The sequence below is a fragment of the Macaca mulatta genome, chromosome 14, assembly GCF_049350105.2.
Source record: "Macaca mulatta isolate MMU2019108-1 chromosome 14, T2T-MMU8v2.0, whole genome shotgun sequence".
Taxonomy (NCBI): domain Eukaryota; kingdom Metazoa; phylum Chordata; class Mammalia; order Primates; family Cercopithecidae; genus Macaca; species Macaca mulatta.
This window is the reverse complement of record NC_133419.1, coordinates 125,266,633-125,284,420: the sequence shown is the minus strand read 5'-3', so window position 1 is coordinate 125,284,420 and position 17,788 is coordinate 125,266,633. Positions and strand designations below refer to the sequence as shown.

At 55.6% G+C, this 17,788-nt stretch overlaps 1 protein-coding gene across 11 annotated transcripts; it reads right to left on the bottom strand.

Annotated features, from left to right (window-relative positions):
• Positions 1–969: 969 nt before the first annotated feature.
• ROBO3 (roundabout guidance receptor 3) lies at positions 970–16,980 on the bottom strand. 11 transcript variants are annotated; one of them, XM_015116026.3, is made up of 28 exons: positions 16,740–16,980; positions 13,344–13,670; positions 12,864–13,021; positions 12,360–12,480; positions 12,125–12,263; positions 11,700–11,827; positions 11,289–11,413; positions 9,868–10,039; positions 9,332–9,537; positions 9,032–9,113; positions 8,561–8,726; positions 8,187–8,353; positions 7,524–7,645; positions 7,107–7,332; positions 6,770–6,891; positions 6,325–6,496; positions 5,990–6,175; positions 5,253–5,276; positions 5,128–5,170; positions 4,779–4,918; positions 4,309–4,503; positions 4,004–4,142; positions 3,625–3,837; positions 3,084–3,235; positions 2,851–2,961; positions 2,479–2,640; positions 1,822–2,006; positions 970–1,195 (listed from the first exon to the last, which is right to left on the bottom strand). In XM_015116026.3, exons 1-28 carry the CDS (start codon positions 16,897–16,899, stop codon positions 1,184–1,186), a joined length of 4,155 nt encoding a protein of 1,384 aa, XP_014971512.3. In that variant the 5' UTR covers positions 16,900–16,980; the 3' UTR covers positions 970–1,183. The 11 variants fall into 11 exon arrangements, with proteins under 11 accessions (XP_014971512.3, XP_077820706.1, XP_077820708.1 ...); XM_077964580.1 differs by lacking the exon at positions 16,740–16,980 and having other exon boundaries at positions 13,344–13,808; XM_077964582.1 differs by lacking the exon at positions 16,740–16,980 and having other exon boundaries at positions 3,766–3,837; positions 13,344–13,808.
• Positions 16,981–17,788: the final 808 nt, after the last annotated feature.

Below are 17,788 nucleotides of genomic sequence, written 5' to 3'. Positions count from 1 at the left end.
CGCCAAGCCCAGAGAGTCCAGGGAAGTCACTGAGTCAAGGGTAGAGCAAGTGAGAAGGAACAAAACCTCAGGTCACCAGTGAGTACACGGGGTGCGGGGCAGGAGGTGACGAGGACCATGGCAGTCACCACAAAAAAGTCTTAACAGTTCTGTGCCTGTCAACCCAATCACATCTGGGCCCAGCAAGAGGTGCCTGTTTGTCCTGTGTGACGGAGTCAGAGGGTTTGAAAAAGCATGCTCTTCCTTCTTGCCTGGGGTTTCTCCCGTAAGCTCCTCCTTTCTTTGAGTTTTTCAAGATAGTTTTTTGTGAGGGGTGTATTTTCTTGTGGGAAAGTAGATCCCAGAGGAGGGCACTAAAGAAGGGCCTGGCTTGACCTTCCAGAGGTAGAACATGTGTCTTATTACTGGGCATTTGGAAAGTCTATGGTTGTAACTCGGGGACAGTGAGCTTCTTACTCCTTTAAGAAGCAGGACAGTACAGTCCCCACCTAGTGTTTTTTCGTTTTTTTTTGTGTTTGTTTGTTTGTTTGCTTGTTTGTTTGTTTTTGAGATAGGGTCTCACTCTGTCACCCAGGATGAAGTCCAGTGGCACAATCATAGCTCACTATAACCTCTAACACCTGGGTTTAGGCAATACTACTGCCTCAGCTTCCCAAGCAGATAGAATGACAGGTGCACACAACCGTACCTGGCTAATTTATTTATGTATTTAGTTAGTTAGTGTGTGTGTAGACACAAGGTCTTGCTAGGTTGCCCAGGCTGGTCTTAAACTCCTGGGCTCAAGTGATCCTCCTGCCTCAGCCTCCTGAAGTGCTGGGATTACAGGTGTGAGCCATTGTGCCTAACTTAGTACTTTTGACAGAGTGGAAAGGGAAGCAGAAGCTACCAGTGTGTGCTGATATATAGGACCCTGTAGTCGCCTTCTTCCCAGCCTTCTGCACAGAACCAGACAGACATGGCCCCGGGCTCTGATCAGACTCTTTTTATTGTTTTGTTTTTTATAAACAAGTCTCAGGTAGAAAGAGAAAGAAAGGGAGGAGCTAGCTCTCTGCCTTCTCAGTCAATTGAAATCGTGGAAACCAATGGGCTTCAGTTAGCCCCACTCATCACTGCTGGGAGGGAAAAGACATCCCTACTACCCTTCCCTGTGGCACTCCTGATATTCTCAATGCCCCAACAAGGGTCATCTTGGTTCCTAGGGAGACAGAGAGATGCTGTTTTGTAAAACCCTGGCCCAGGGCAAACAAGTCCAAGAGGGGTTCGGGCTTTCTCTCTCCTAACCCAGTTCTCCTATGGTGACCCAGACTCCTCGATTATGTATCATCTTGTCCTTACCCCTTGTCATTTCTTTTGTTTTGTGTTGTTTTGTTTGAGACAGAGTCTCGCTCTGTCGCCCAGGCTGGAGAGCAGTGGTGTGATCATGGCTCACTGCAGCCTTGACTGCCCAGGCTCAAGCTATCCTCCCACCTCAAGCCTGCAGAGTAGCTGGGACTACAGGAGCACACCACCACGCCCAGCTAATTTTGTATTTTTTTTTTTTGTAGAGATGGGATTTCACCATATTGCCCAGGCTAATCTCGAACTCCTGAGCTCAAGGGATCCACCCGCCTCAGTCTCCCAAAGTGCTAGGATTACAGGCATGAGCCACCACACTCAGTCGCCTTGTCACTTCTACAGGATTCCTTCCTCCCCCTCACTCTCTCGATCCCCTCCTTTTGACACTCCTCTACAAGCCCTTGCCTACCTTCCTGTTTTCCTTACCCCTTGGTCCACCCTTCCCTAGTCCTCTCCCCTCATTTTTCTGCAATCTATAGCCCCTACCTCTCGGCGTTTCTGTCCCGGCCTTTGGCTCTGGCTCCGGCTCCGACTCCGGCTCCGGCCAGGGCCCCGGGATCCCCTAGAGCTGCTGGAGCCCCTGGAAGAGTTGCTGCCAGCCGTGGAACAGGTGCTGGTGCCCTGGCCCCGGGAAAGGAAGCTCGGTCTGCTGTACGGGAGCCAGGCCTCTTCTGCAGCACAAGAGCGAAAGGCAGCCGGGTGCAGGCAGGGAGCAGAACTTCCCTGTCACCCACCCTGCCACCCTGACCACAAGCGCAGCTCTGGAAGAAGATGGAAGGGCAGGCACAGAGCTCAGCCAGCCTGGGGCTGAGGAGCAGCAGAGTGCCTGGCACATGGCCTTGACATCACGGGTACTCAGAACACTGCGGGGAAGCTCCCAATCAGAGGGAGCCTTGTAGGGAGCGGGGACAGAGCACCTAGACCCCAGTCCTCTCATCTGGGCTTCCATCCTGGGAATGAACACAACTTGGGACTTCATGGGATTGTGCTCAGAGAGAGCTAGAGAGACAGGGGAGTTTGATGTGGATCAAATGCATGGACCTAACTAAAGGGAGGGCTGAGCTGGTCTACTATCAGACCCCAGTCCCAAAGCCCACAGTCTCTGGTGGCAGCAGCCCTCCTGCCTGCCCTGGCCCTGCTTACCATCCGGGTGGGGACCCCTCTGGGCTGCCAGGGGCATGGCCTGTACCACTTTCCTCTCTCCACTGCGCTCCCGCTCCAGGGAAGACATGCTGCCTGCTGCCCTCAGCTCTAGGGCCCAGCTCGCCTCTTCCTCTGGCGGTGGCAAGGGTGGTGGGGGCAAGTCTGGGGAGGGAGCTGTTTTCAGTGGAGCCCCCTGCCACTCCTGTCACTATCTTTCTCTTACCTGCATTCCCTGGCACCAGGAGGCTGCCAACGAACAGCCCAAGATTGGGGTTCACCTGTTCCCTCCTCCAGCCCCCAGAGTGCACCCTTGGTTTCCTGCCTGTCCCCCCACCATTTCTGTCACCATCTCCCAGGTGCATCCTCCCTCACCCCCAGGACTGTTCTCCCTCCTGTAGGGAAGAGCCTTGGGTTTCTTCCGGAATCGAGCACGGGGTCCTTGAAGTGGGGGAGTCATCTCCCCATTCCCCTGCCAGGTTCTGCCTGTAGCATTAGGAGACGGGAAGAGGAACGGGTAAGGGCAAAGATCAGGAAAGGGGCCTAAGGTGAAGGGGAAGCAAGCACTGGAGGGGGTCAGGGGACAAAAGGAGGTTGTACAGACTTACCTGGGGCACTGCTGGCTATGCTAGGGGCAGGACTGGGGCTGAGGTGGGGCAAGGCTGCAGAGCCAGCACCCAGGCCAGCAGGCCTCCCTTCACGGATGCCCAGCATGGGCTGGGATACACTGAGAGGGGAACTCGGCCCAAGGGGCACCCTCCTGCAATGACAGGAGGCCTCAGCATCTGTTCCCTCCACAAAACCTGAGTGCCTACTATGGGCCTGGCACTGTGGTAGACACCCAGCCTAACAGATAAATGAGACACAACCCGTCCCCCCATAAGTCCTCCCAAGCTAGAGAAGCATGAGGAGAGCCATATCTGAAATGTCTCAGGAAGCTTGCTGACCACTCCAGCGAGAGCCAGTCTAATGGGCATGAGAGATCTTGTCAGCCTCCCTATTCCTGTCCAAATTACACTTCCACCCTGACACAGCCCTGAGACTTCTGTACCCCAGATCCATCCATCCCTCCCTCCCTCCACTCAGTCATCTACTGAGTAGATATGTGTAGAGGGCTTGCAATGAGTGAGGTACTATATACCTCCCTACCTGGGCATCTGGTGGAGATGGGGCATGTCAGTTGGGGGCTGGGGAGGGTCAGGAGGTGAGGGGGTAAGAGTGGCTGTGGACTGCTGTCCATAGGAGGGTGTGGGAGAGGGGGTTTCCCTTCGGGATGGAGTGACCAGGCACCCTCCACTGGAGCTGGGCTCCGTCAGGTGGCTTCTCTCAGGCATTGGTGGGCACCACTCCTCTGGCTCTGAGCTAGTGTCAAAGAGGCAGAAGAGAAGGAAAGGGCTGAGTTGCTTCCATACTTTCCCTTTGGCCTCCCTGCTGCCCCTTCCCCTTCCTCTGCCGGCCTCTCTGCATCCCCCAGCAGCCCATGGTCTGGCCGCAGGTGTGTGGGCCTGGAAGCAGGGAGCATCCCTACCTGCCCTCCAGCTCCTCCTCGGGCCCCTCTAGGCAGCTCAGTTCACAAGAAGGAGGAGGTGGGGGCAGGGCTTCTGGCCAGTTGAGAGAGGGCATCTGCACAGGTTTCCCCAGAAGCTTCACTCTGCCTCCCTTGGCTCCTGAGGAGAATAGGATGGGGACACCCGGACAACAGGCAGGAAAGAGCCAGAGATGAGACGGGTCAGAAGGAAGTGCCAGGCTAGGTGCTAGAGGGTCAGGGAGGAGGATCCTCTTTGGGAATACCCTGGTCAGGGCTAAACGGGGTTTCAGGAGTTGGAGTCATACCACTGTCCCCCTGGCTCCACTCTGGAGGAGCATACTGGCTCCAGGGGCCCGCATCCCCTGAGGGATGTTGGGGGAAGCCCCCATGGAAGGTCTGCAGCTCCTCCCCCGCTGGGTCAATGGTGCTGTAGACAGGACCCTCGCCCGGGGCGGCCGTGCCCCGGGCCGTCTGAGCCAGATACAGGGAGATTCCTGCTTCTGCAGAGAAGGAGGGAGGCCCGGGGGACAGAGACAGAAAAATAGAGGACAACAGAATGGAGGGCAAAGGGAGATCCCACGGGATCAACTTCGTCCTCCACACAAGCCTTACATCCTAAACCAGGGTGGAGGTAGGTCAGAGAGGCTCCCCCAGCTCACATCCTCCCCAGGGACTGACCAACCTCAGAGAGACTGGGCTCCCAGGCGCCCTTCAGTTTGCCCCAGTAGTCGGGAGAAGTGTGCTGAAGCCAGATGAGGGAATGAGAACTCCTCACCATTGTAATATCTGTCGTCCGGGTCAGGATTGCTGGGGCAGCAGCTTCCCCTGGGTTCCTGGGCTGAGGGGCTTCGAGATGGGTGGGGCCACGAATCTGCCAGCCATGGGTAGGGGGCGGGGCCAAGGCCCATGGGTGGCCTGAGTGAGAGCAGGTGAGCGTTGGGGACGGAGCGCCTGAAGAGGCCAGCAAAGGAAAGGGAGGTGGCGATATTTGGGAGTCGCGGGACAGTGGCGGTGGCGTTGGGGTGGGAAGTGGCCATGCTCCCTCCACCTGGGGCGGCAGCGGGGAGGAAGAAGAGTGGCCTCTCGGTGGAGGTCATCCTGGGGAGATGGGCTAAGAGAATTACCTGGAACTGGCTCCAGAGAGGCCCTCTGAGTGCGGGAAGGACACTGGGGAAAATGAAGGGGAGAATGTGTGAGAGAAGGGCCCTTCCTGGGGGGTCTGAACCCCAATGGGGCAGAGATGGCTTACCTGCCGGTGTGTAGGCAAAAGAGGCTTCCAGAAAGGAACCCGTGGGAGAAAGAAGAGGGGAAATGAGGAGAAGGGTCAGAAATACCCCTATACTTGTCCACTCCTCGGCCCCGGTCCCAGTTCCACCACTCAGGCTGCACCCTGGATCGATTTCATCAGAATTTCTGGGGGGTGGGACTCAGGTATCGGTATTTTTCTCAAGCTCCCCAAGTGATTCCTATGTATAGCCGACCGAGATTGAAAACCACTGACCTCAGACACCTCAGATTCTCTCCAGAGACGTCCCTTACTAGGGAGTAGCAGAACTCGGGTCGCCTCTTTTCAGGGAGCCCCGCCTTTCCATTCAGATCCCGCCTCTCAATTTACTGCCTGGGATCCTGGCCACACCCCCTCTAGCCAGGCCCCGCCCCCCGCCCTTGGAGTGGGCTTTCCGTCCGCGAACTTGCCCCTTCTTTATGGAGACGGTTGCAAAGCCTGGCCTCCTTGCGGCGTCTTAGGGGCAAAAGTCACCCCTCTCCCCAGATCAGGTCCCGCCCCGTCTTGGCCCGCAACTCTTCCCAGTCCTGGCAGCAACTCGAGCCGCCCCGCGTATCCCACCCCTACCCAAGAGGCTGAACTCCAGGTGAGACCCCTTCCTCCCGACCCGGTCCTCACTCGCCAGCGGCTAAGCCCCTGCCCCTCCCCATGGCCCGCCTGGCTCCCTCCTGGCTCCGTCCGCTCAGGGGCCGGGCGCTCACCCGTGTAGTGGCTGAGCTCTTTGCGCTGTTTCCGGCGCCGGTAGAGGGCGGCGCAGAGCCCGAGCAGTAGCGCCCCGCAGGCGGCGCCGCTGCCCGCGAGGAAGGCGGGCTTCCGCAGCACCCTCGCTAGCTGCTCCGCCAGCCCGGCGCCCACCTCCAGCCCGGGCTCCAGGTCCGGCGGGGACGCTGTGGGGGTCAGAGAGGTGAGGGGAGGAGGGGCGCGAAACCCTGGAACTGGGAAAGAGTCATTCTCGACCTGGCAGGCACAGCTACCCCAGTTGGGGGCTTGCCCCGCCCCCGCCACGATCCCCAGCACTGCCCTCCGGTGGACTCACGCAGCTGCACCAGCACCGGGGCACTGGCCACGCCCACGCCTGCGCTGGTGGCCGCCGCGACCAGGGTTCGATAGAGGAGACCGGGCACCAGTCCTCGGAGCATTGCGGAGCGTGCCCCGCCTGCTGCAGACCGATTGAGGTGAAAGCGGCTCTCATTGCCCAGGCACCAGATCTAGGGAGGCCGAGTCCCGGATTTAGAGTCAGAAATGGGGTTCTTAGCCTCACCGGCAAACTTAAGGCTTCAAATGGTAGAGGAGCCTTAGACAGATGTAATGTAATTCAACCTGGAAACAACACTTGGAAACCTCTCTCTTCTCCCCTAAACTCATCCCCAACCCTAAAGCCAAACCTATAATAGATTTCCTCCACCCTAATTCTAGCCACTAGTTCCTCCCTCTCCCTCCCAGCCTGGCCCTCCCATCCAGTCCCTTCTCAGTCCCTCTACCTGGTACTCCGTGATGACCCCATTTTGCTGGGAGGGGAGTGGAGGTTCCCAGGTCACAGTGATACTGCTGTTGCCATCACCCCCCAAGGCCACCGCCACTCCCTGGGGGGGGCCACTGGGGGCTGGGCCAGGGTAGAGCATGGTGAGAAGGACACAAATAGCCATTGCAAGCTGCCCCTCCTACCCCAACATTCCCTGTTCTTACATCTTAGGGAACTGAGAGCCATTCCTCCTCCCCACCCACTCACCCTGCTCTCATCCTGCAAATTTTCATCCCCCCTCCACCCCCACCCTTTCTTCCCGCTTGTCCATCCATCTGTTCGGTGGCCCTCCTTACCCTCCTCAGGAATGCTCCTGGTCACAGAGAGGCTTTCAGCTCCCAGCCCCTCCTGGCCTTGGGCTTGCACCTTGATCTGGATTTGGGTCCCTGGAGGGAGTCCTCTTAGCACAGTGCTTTGCTGGCTTGGGGACTGTAGGTCCAACATTGTCCAGCTTCCTCTGTCAGGGCCTGCTACCCTCCAAGACACCCGGAAACCTTGCACCAGCTGGACTGGGCCATCCACCTGTGGGAGACAGGACAAGGCACACCAGAGGGGGATGCTGGGGCCATACAGGCCCTCCAGGCCCAGCCCCTCCTCCACTCATGCGGCCTTCCCCAGCCACTCACCTCCCACTCTCCCATACTCACACTTGGAGGCCCTCATGTGCCTCATAATCTTCCCCACCCTGAATCTCCTCCCCATACCACACTCACAATCCAGGACACCTGCAGGGTCCGGGGTCCCAGCACTATGGGCTCCTGCAGGCGCACAGCCACTTCAGCCAGTCCCTGCTGGCCTCTCCATGGGTCCTCCACTGGCCTAGAGGGACTGCTGTCTGTTGACCAAAGAACCCACTCAGCAGAGGCCACCAGGGACAGGGAGACACGACTGAGAGTGTGCTTGTGTCCTACCTCTGCCCGGCTCCACTTAGTAGAGCACACCCCATGGTCAGGAGGGGACTGGTCAGGGCAATAGCTTCCAGATGTGGGCCTCGGTGTCCAGCTAGCATAACTACACATGCATCCTTTAAAGGCCTCAGTTCCTCATCTCTAAGATGAAGATGGCCCCTCCATGGTCCCTTCTGGTCTTAATAATCTATATTATTTATGGGTGAAAGGCTCAGAAGTCAGAAGCTGCCAAAATGCATGAATACCTCTCTCTTTCCTTCTTCCCTCCTCCCCTCTCCCTGCCTTCCTCCTCCCTTGTCTCTTCTATGAGAGGCAAATGTGATCTCCTATTCCAGGCCGGGCCACCAGTATAGACCTGGCATAGCAGGAAAGAACTTTATGAACTGCCATGGTGTCATGGTTTTGGGGGAGAGGGATGCTCTACGATGTAACATTTCATGCCCATGAGCCCAGGGACTCTGACCTTACCCTGTGTACGGACAGGCTCAGAGACAGGGCTGGGATCACTGAGGCCCCAGGTTCCCACTGCTCGAACCAGAAACACGTAGATGGTGTTGGGCTGCAGACCACTGACTGTGTGTGTCTCCAGCTGCACGCCATCTGCCACAGTACGCCACGTGTTGCCAGCTGCTGGGCTACAACAGGAAGGAGATGACAGGGTTGCCTAAGCCAGGAACTCCCAACCTGCCTACTCCATCTCATCCACTCTCTATGAACCACCATTGTGTCTTCCCCTTGGGAGAGGGTATTGGAGAACCCCGCCTCACAATAGCAAAGACCCTAAGGGTATAGGATCCCCTCCTTTTAACTCTCCAGGTTTGCGTTCAAAACTGTCTCCATACCTGAAAGCCTCTATCACATAAGATGTGACTGCAGCCCCAGTCTGTGGGTTGGGCTCCCAGGTCAGGGTAATGCTGTTCTTGGTGATCTCAGTGACCACTGGCTGAGAGGGTGGCCCCGGAGGGGTACTGGGTTCTGTAGGGGGGTCTGGTGATACTCCCCAATCTTCTGCAGTGGGAGATAATCTTTAAGTAGAAGGATAGGAAAAGGATAACCCTAGTGGAACCTGTCTCCTTCCCAGGGGAGCTATGGAGCTCTGAGCAGTGGTGATGGTCAGAGTGGGCTATAGTATACGAACCCCTACTCACATCTGCCTCCCATGGGCACCACTACTGTCCTCCTCATCCTCACCACCGTAACCATGGCATTTGTGACATAAAGTTAATCCCAGAGTTTGAGGGGGTATTGACTCCTTGTTGAAGCAGGTTTGGAGGAAGGTATTATCAAAATAAGGGAACAAAGAAAAAACTCACCCCGCATCTTAAGCCAGCCACTCCATGTGGCTTCCCCTATGGAACTCTTGGCCACACAGCTGTAGAAGCCCATGTCCATCTCCTGTAAGAGAGGGCAGAGCACTGGCAAACAGAGTGCAGCAAGATCCAGTGAGGGAGTGGAGGCGGGTAGCAGAAGGATGGGAAGATGTTGGACACTGGGTGCTCTGAGAGAACAGAGGGGTAAAGATGGGGCTACAGGCCCAGTGAGTACTTACTTGTGTAAGGAATGTGGAGCAGATAGCCATTCTCAGCTACTAGGGCCCCAGGGATGACACTCACCTGCACGTTGGCAATGTACAGGGTACCGTTGGCCATTGGCTTGAACTGGAGGTCATCCCCCTGCAGCCACTGCCCATCCTTCTTCCATCGGACACTGGGTTGAGGGTTCCCAGTCACTCTGCATGGCAGCCACACGGAGGAGCCAAGCACCAGCGTCTGATTGGCTGGTCCCTGGAGGATGACAGGAGGCAGCCCATCCAAAGAGGCTGAGAGAGGAAGACCGTGTGCACCTCAGGGGAGGAGCTTAGGGCCTGGCGGCCAGCCCCTTGTCCTCATTCTCCACTCCTTCACCCTCCCTCCCCCACCCTCCGAAACTTCTGGTGATCAGAGGGGGCTTTGATAATCATCTAAGTCTCTGCCCAGGACGAGCCATTATTAGTGGCTTCTGCTGCTGGTTTCCAAACTTCAAGGACATGCCTCAGGAACACACCTTTCCTCTTGCAGACATAGTATATAGACTCCAAGAGAAACACACCACTTTAGGCCATTATTTCCTCCCAAGCCATGGGTCCAGCCCTATCTCCATGGGCACGTACCTCCTTTTATCTGCAGCAAGGCCTTGGCCAGGATGCTGCCAGCCACACTGACAGCCTGGCACACATAGTACCCAGCATCCCCACGCTGCACCGCAGTGATGTTGAGTTGGCCTCTTGGAGAGACTGAGAAGCGCCCTGTTGGCTGAAGTGACTGACTGGGGAAAAGCAGGACCTGGAGACAGAGCAAGGAACCAGGGTAGGGAATGAGCAGGCAACTGGGCAGGGAGAGGTCCCCATTCCTGTCAATCTCAAAATTCAGAGAATTCCTAAGATTCTAGTTCATTGTCTGTCTCCAGCAGTGATGTGACCTTGGGCAAAGTAGTTAAATTTATTCACAAAATAAATCAGGGAATTGTATTCAACAGTTTCCGAGTCTACTTCCCAGCTCTGTGACTTACTAGTTGGGAAACCCTGAACAAGCTATTTAACCTGTTTCCCAAATTTGACGTTTAGAGGATAGTTAGAAAGATCACATGAAGGAATCATATGAAAGTCTTCTAACACATTGTGGTAAACACATTCCTCTTCTTCCTGCTTTAACGATTTTCATTAGATAGATCCATGGAAGATAATCCATTAGATTAGATAGGGAGGCAGGTTTGGGCCTCAGGATAAAGGGCGCCATGCCGAGACCTGACTAACACCTGCTTCACCCGCTACTAACCATCACCGTTTTTATTCGGGTGAGAATCTAATTGGAATTCAGCAGTCCCAGGTGCTAGAAAAGATGTTAGAAAATTGTGGCTGTCGATTTGGAATGAGGTAGCAGGTTGCCTTGTTTTCCAGCAGAGTGGAGCTTGTCATACTTATTTTATCTTGCTGACCCTGTTTCCAGTAGCAAAATTCCTACCCTTCCTTTAGAGAGAGTTATTTATGTTGTAACTTCAGTTAATGTTCATTCTGCTTCTGGATTTTGAGATTTGTTTGCAAGGTTCAAAAGGAATGACTGTGAGCTCTCCCTTGTGAAAGTCCCTTGTGGCCACTATAAATAGAAGAGCAAGTAATTTTCTACCCTGAGCAGCTTTGGTTCAATAGTGTTTCCAGAACAGTGTGTTATGTCCAAAGCCAAAGCTCAAGGCGTCTAAAGGAGGAGAGAGAAATCGAGTTTGTTACATCCTCAGGATAGCCTTGCCAGAAACAGAAAGATTCTCTAAGAAACTACCATCCAGGACTCTTCTCTACCACCTAAGTGTATTATTATCATTTATTAAAAAGTGTCCCAATGTGTTCCAGGCCTTTTATATTCATTATGTTATTTAATCCTCTCAAATAACCTGCAAGGGTTTCTGGGGGCTCCCAAAGATAAAACAGAAGTCCCACAGAGAAGTTTGCAGAATGTAGAGGGAGGGAGGCTGAGCTGCGGAGGGAGGTTGAGCCACAGAGGAAGGCTGATGGGAAGCTCCTTGGAGATGGCCACCCACCTGACTCCCCTCCTTCTGCCAGAAGATGGCAGGTGGGGGGTTTCCTTTGGTCTCACACTGGAAAGCCACGCTCTCTCCAGGAGCTGCCATCTGGTCCTGGGGCTGGGTCACCAACTGGGGTGGGACTGGGAAGGGAAGATGAGAAAAAGAAACAGGGAGTCAGAGGCACTAAGAAAGGAGACTGCAGGAATAGGAGAGAGAAGCTCCAGCTTAGCTCAAGTGTATAGGAGCAGATATCCATCTCTTCCTGCCCAGCCTGTTTAGCGTTCTCCTCCTCCCACTCCTTGCAGAAGTCTCAGGTGTCCCACCCACATGCCCTGCTCTGCCCTTTCTCCCTCAGTCTCCTGCCAACCATCCTCCTTCTTCCCTCCTACCATTCCTGCTGCAGGCAGTCCCAAGCACAGCCCTCACCGTGAACACTGAGGGAGCCAGATGCTTCAGCGCGGCCCACACTGTTCTCCGCCACACAGGTGTAGGTTCCCTCATCTTCGGCACTCACAGGCCCAATCCAAAGGCTGTGGTCACTCCGGATCTCATACCTGCTCCACTCCCCACCCCAGGCTGGGTTGGCCACAGCTATAGACCCCTTCTCTCTCCCCCAGGACAGACACCAGGGTCAAGGTACATAAAGACAGGCAGGACCCAGCAGGGACAGAAGCTGGTTACCCATGGACAAATCAATGGAGGTAGGGACTGGATAGGACTGGGGCCACAGGCTCTAGGGAACAGACTTCTCTGTGCTCTCAAGTGACAATGTGCCTGCCTTCCAGTTTTCTAGGGCAGAATAATCTCTTGATCAGGTTGGGTCTTCCTATAGGCAGAAGAGGGCCTCTCACCTGCCTGTGGGCAGTTCCCCATCCTCCTTGCGCCAGTGTAGACGAGGTGGGGGATCTCCCTTCACCTCACATAGGAAATTCACAGGGGCATCAGCCAGGACCACCTGATTCACTGGTCTGCGCAGGAATGAGGGACGCTCTATGGAGTGGTAGTGAATGAACAGTCAGGGTGTCTGTAGGGCTACTTACTCTCCAGGCTACCTGTTCCCATAATTTCAAAATTCCCTGTGCCTACCCAGGACCACGACTTCAGCTGCCGCACTCTCCCGTTCTCCCGCCATGTTGGAGGCCACGCACACATACATGCCTGCATCGCTCTTGAGTGTATGTGACATCATCAGCTTCCCTCTACGGATCTGCAGAGTAATAATGGTAACTTTGGTCCGTTTCAGCTATCACAGTGTATATATATATATATGGTGTATATGTGTGTATATACATATGTATAAAGTTTATTTGATCCTCACAGCAAGCTGATAAAGATGGCCAAGGAAGCTGACCCACGTATCACATGGGAAGTTCCTGGGGCATCATGCCCCGCCCCCTTTTTTATACCAATTCAATCTTCCTTATCCCTCACTGTATTGTTGACTCTTAGTCTCTGGTGAACTACTTCCCTGATCTCAATCTCCAGCCTTGAAACCTCCAAGGCCCTTCCTGGGCCTTTGAGCTTTGTCCCAGGCCCCCACCCTATTTCCCCTCTCCTGGTGGGATCCCCAGTCATAATCCCGCCCCTCACCGTGATCCTTCCTTCCTCTTCCTTGAGTCTTGCACCGTCCTTCCTCCAGGACACGGAAGGCTCCGGGTGGCCGCGGGGGGGCGCGCATTCCAGTACTGTTGGCTCCCCCACTGCCACCACCACGTTTCCAGGAGACTGCCGGAAATCCTCACGGAGGACTGGATGGGGCGGGGGGCGGGGAAGAATAAGCAGGGTGTAAAGTGACATAACTGGCTGAGTACACAAGGAAAGTGTTGTCTTGAGAGGGGGTTGATCACCGCAGACTGGAATTCGTTCCCAGGTGAGAAAATACCAGCCTGGAGTCAGATCCACCTCCTTCTCTGGCCGTGGTGTGGCTATTAGAGATCAAAGGTCGCGGTCCCAAAGGAGGATGCTGAATGGGCTGAGGTCGTTGAGGCTGGTTCTGGGTCTGATTGCCCAGTGCCTTCCCGCCTACCCTGGGCGCTGGAAGCAACCAGCTGACGATCAACTGACTCTCACCTGCCACTTCCAGCGAGGCGTTTCTGCTCGCTGCTGCCCCCAGGTAGTTGCGAGCCACGCAAGTGTAGACACCTTCGTCCGGCCGCGCGCGGCGCCCGTGCACGATGCGCGGGAAAAAGAGGGCGCCGCTGGGCAGCAGCAGGCGGTGCGCACGCGGGTCCTCGCGCACAGTGGCCACACGCGCCCCGTTCTTGTACCACTCAATGTTGGGTCGGGGTCGGCCCTCAGCGCGACAGGGCAACGTGGCGGGCTCGCCTCGGGAGACCAGCAGATCTGGCGGCTGCTCCACGATGCGGGGCATAGCGTCCTCCGGTCCTACCGTTGACCCTGGGGACAGGGGGTGACGCAGAGGGCTCAGACCCGGACATTGTGGGGGCAGATTGAGGCTCCAGAGGGAAAGATAATCCTCTGGTCGTCCCTTCTCCTGTGCTTCTCTGCTGGAGCTCAGTCCCCGCCCCCACCCCCACCCCCTCCCCGCCTACCCTCTCCCTCTGCAGGATCCAATATCTCCCTATTGGCAGACGTTCCGCATTCCTGGTCTCAAAAGAAGATGCCTACGGACAGGCTGGTTAGTAGAGGAATCGGGACATAAACTTCTAGGCCGGCTTTCTGGACCACTTAGAGACCTCCATCTCCTCTCCTGCCAAGTTTAAGCGGGAGTGGCTGAACCACCACTTGAAGAGTAGACCCCTCCCTCACTTCCTACCCACTGGTTTCCATCTCCTACCTGCACTGGTTCACGGATCGTCCTTGCTCAGTGAACGACCACAAACTGTGCACTGGAGCCAACAATTGGTGACCTCTGCAAGGTCCCAGCCCAGTGAAATTGGGAATGTGGACTGGCCTGGGATCCCTTATGAAAGGGAAGACGGGAGTGATAGGGCCGGGACTAGAAGGGCTTGTCAACCTGGATTCTATGAGTCGCACAGAGTCCTTCTTACTGACACCCCGGATAATCATCCTTCATTTCAAGGGTCCTGTGAAATCACAGGAATTGAACTCAAAGAGCAGTAGAAATATTAGTAAGTCTCCTTTTCCTGAGAGGTGCATAGTTTCCAATAGATTAGCCTACTGATTGATGTTCCTCTACTTTCCCTGTTCACTCGAATCAGTTCATCCACATATTCTATCCCACCTGTCACTTGGCCTGCAGACTTTGGCCTGTTTCGCCTTCTGCACTAGGGTTTGGGATCCCGGAGCCTGTTATACTCCGGCAGGCTCAGCCTCTAGTCCAGCCAACAAAAGTGGATTTGTAACCCGTGGCGGCCAGTAGGTGCCACTGCAGCCTTGAATAATCTGGTGTAAAATAACCAGGGACCACTTCAAGCATCTGTTCTGCCCCCTGCCCCCTCCCCTCCTACCCTGTTCCAAAATCTGCAGGAACCTCCCGGTTCCAGCCCACGTGTGAGTTTGGGTTTCATTTCCCGCCCCTCCTCTTAGAAGTTCTGTTGTAGACAAAGCTGGACAGGCTGACCAGTGCTGGGGCTGCCCTGAGAAGTTTATTTTAATTGCCTGTAGTCAAGAAGATCGATTTCTGTCCCACTTGAGAGAATAATTTTCTCCATCTCCCTTCCAATTGGAAATCTCTGCTTTTCACCCGTCTCTTCTCCTCCATCTCCTCCCATTCCCAATTTTGGAACACCCCGTGGTGAGCAACACTGGAGTGACTGAGAGCTCAGGTGTTGGTGTTGAACCAACCAGGGCTGGAATCTCAGACTTTGACCCTTCCTAGCTGTAAGAACTTGGGCAAATTATTTAACTTCTCTGAGTCTTAGTTTCTTTATTTGTGATGTGGGAGTAGTGATAGGGTTGCTCTAAGACCATAATGTATGTAAGGCATTGGGGGATAAATGTTACTACTCTGCCATTATTTAAGGGCTTGTATTCCCAGCATATGCACCTTATCTTGGCTCCTACAGTCTCTACCTGAATCGAATTCTACCAGACCCCAATATTCTTTTTTCCCCTTGGTATAGCCCTCAGGTGTAAAGGAAATAGACTGATCTGTTATGGCTAGGTTTTGCTTCATGCTGCTTTTGTGACGATTAGGGCACCATTCACTCTATAAAGCATTTTCTCAGCGGCAAAATGTGTCTGTCAACACCTTCCTTACATACCTCACTAAGTTTTCGAGCTTAGATGAGACCAAGTATGGTGAAAACACTCTGTAAAAGCGCTAAGTGAGCAGAAGCGGGACTCTGCGGGGTGCCAGCGAGAAGGGGTCTGTGCTTAACCTCCTGGGAATCTAGGAGGGTCAAGAGGTTGGAGAATCGGGCTCATCCCCCATCGTCTTCCTCCCCACTCCTTCCATACGGAACACACCCTTCTGGTCGGTCCTTTCCCCCTAATTCCTGTAGACGCAGCTGCAGGCGCCCTTTCCCTGGAATTTCCCCCTACCCTTCCCGGTCTCAGGAGATGCTTCGACTGCAGCCTAATGAATAGCTAATGGCCATGCTAATGAGGCTCTGGGGCTCCTCCCTCAGCACCTGATGTGTCCTACACATAAACACACACATATTGCCCCGGTCTCCTTTCTCTCCACCTTCGAGTCCCCAGCACAGTGCTCGTCACTAGACTCGAGTGGGTCGAGGCAGAGGGATGGGGACCGCGTGCACCTGGAGGGAACCACACGCGAAAGCGCCCGGGAAAGCCGGGGTTGCAGATGCTGCAGGCAGGGGGCGCGCTCCGGCCTCTCCGAATGCTGGCGGCGGCCGGCTCCCGCAGCTTCCCCGCGGCGCTAGGGGAGAGCGCGCTGTCCCAGTCATTTATTAATCGCCGTAATTAGCGGTAACGACCTCGCAGCCAGCTCCGCCCGCCCGCCACAGCTCTGCCGGGGTGGGCCGGCTGAGAGTCCCGCCGCTGAAAGACAAACTTCTAAGTTTCCTTAAAATGATCGCCGCCCCTGTCCCCTCCGTAGCAAACACATCCAGCATTTTGGCTTCCTCTGGTCCTAAGTGAGTTCTTGGGAAACTTCGGGATTCCGAAGACCAGCTGCCTGGGTGGGTCACCGAGTGACCCGGCTTGGCCGAGGCCGGCGGGAGACCGTGCCCCCTCCTCTGCCCTCCCTGCGCTGGGCCCGGGCCTTTCTTAGCTCGGACTTCCCTGCCCGTCACCAGCTACGGTCTTCTCACCTGGGGTGGGCGTTGTAGGGGAAGGGAAGGAGGTGTAAAAAGACTCAGTAGATATCTTCTCCCAAGCCCTCGACCTCCCGCGGGTACCCCCACTCAGGTGCTCCAAGCTCCAAATTATCCCTTAGCCCCCAAGACCCAGGGAGGCGCTGGGAGGCGCCGCTCAATCCTGGACCTCGGGACAGGAGTGATTCTCCTTCTCTTCCACGCCGCCCTCTCACCTCATCCCCATCCCAGGATCCCATATCCCCAAGAGGCAGGGACTCACCGTTGAGTGAGGGATCGCCGGGAGGCAGCAGGGTGTGGTTGAGCGCCGCCAGCGAGGAGTTGAAGCCCAAGAGTAGCTCGCTGGAGTTGGAGATGTCCCCGGCCAGTGAGTCCGCGAACAAGTTCATCTGCAGCAGCGTTTTCAGCAGGTAGCGCAGCATGGTTCGACCCAGCTGGGATCGGGGCTGGGGGCTCGGGGCCCAGCCCCTGGGTCTGAGACCCGCGGGCCGGGTGCCGTAAGCCCCTCCACAGCCTCTGCGCGCTGCGGCAGCCACGGTGCCGCTCTCCTGCCGGCTCGCCTGGGTACGGTCGGTGCCTCCTCATGCCCTCCTCCTTCTCTCGTCCTTCTCTCCACCCCCCAGTGCCGGAGTCCCCTGGGAGCTGGGCAGGCGGAAAGCAGGTGCTACGCCGATCACGGCGTAATTAAGGGATTAATCCACCTCCCTCCACCCTCCCACCCCTACCCCTACAGTCACTATCCGGGCAGGAGACTAGAGTAGCGTGGCACGCGAGTTGGAGTCCCCGCCCCGCGCCCCAAGTCTAGCATTCTGTTCTGGACGCAGCGAGAGATTGTCCCTTCTTTCTCAAAGCACCTAAGATGAAGGATGAGGTTCTGTCGAACTCTGCCCTTCCGCCCAACTTTAGAACAGGAGTCTGTCCTCTCTTTTCCCTAACCTTATGGAAACTGAGGCAAAGCGCAAGCAATGCTCCTTGCTGCCAAAGCTCTGACTTCCATTCCCTCTCAAGTCTAGGGATTTGGCGACGGAAGTGCAGGAGACTGGGGTGGTTTGCAGCAAGAGTTGGGAGCAGGAAGAGAACTCCAAGACAGGTCCACCTCTCTGCCCTCTGGTCCTCTGTTCTGCAGCCTGGAGGCCAGGGGATGGTGCGGCGCGCCCTGACCCGGGAGTCCTGCTCCAAACGCCCTAATCTAGGAGTTCCTGTAGGAGACCGAAAGCCAGGCAAACCCAGGCAACTGTCATGTGCTTGAATACTTTTACATTACTCTGCTTTGACATTTTTTATTAAATTGTTTTACGTTTTTGAGGAGAC

What these genes read in the sequence shown, in the direction of transcription:
- ROBO3 (XM_015116026.3), bottom strand. Translation starts at nt 16,899, where the DNA reads ATGCTGCGCTACCTGCTGAAAACGCTGCTGCAGATGAACTTGTTCGCG. An exon ending in TATGTGATAGAGGCTTTCAG is followed by an intron (nt 8,354 to 8,560) that starts GTATGGAGACAG and finishes TTCCTGTTGTAG; the next exon opens with CCCAGCAGCTGGCAACACGT. An exon ending in CAGGAGCATTCCTGAGGAGG is followed by an intron (nt 6,892 to 7,106) that starts GTAAGGAGGGCC and finishes ACCCTGGCCCAG; the next exon opens with CCCCCAGTGGCCCCCCCCAG.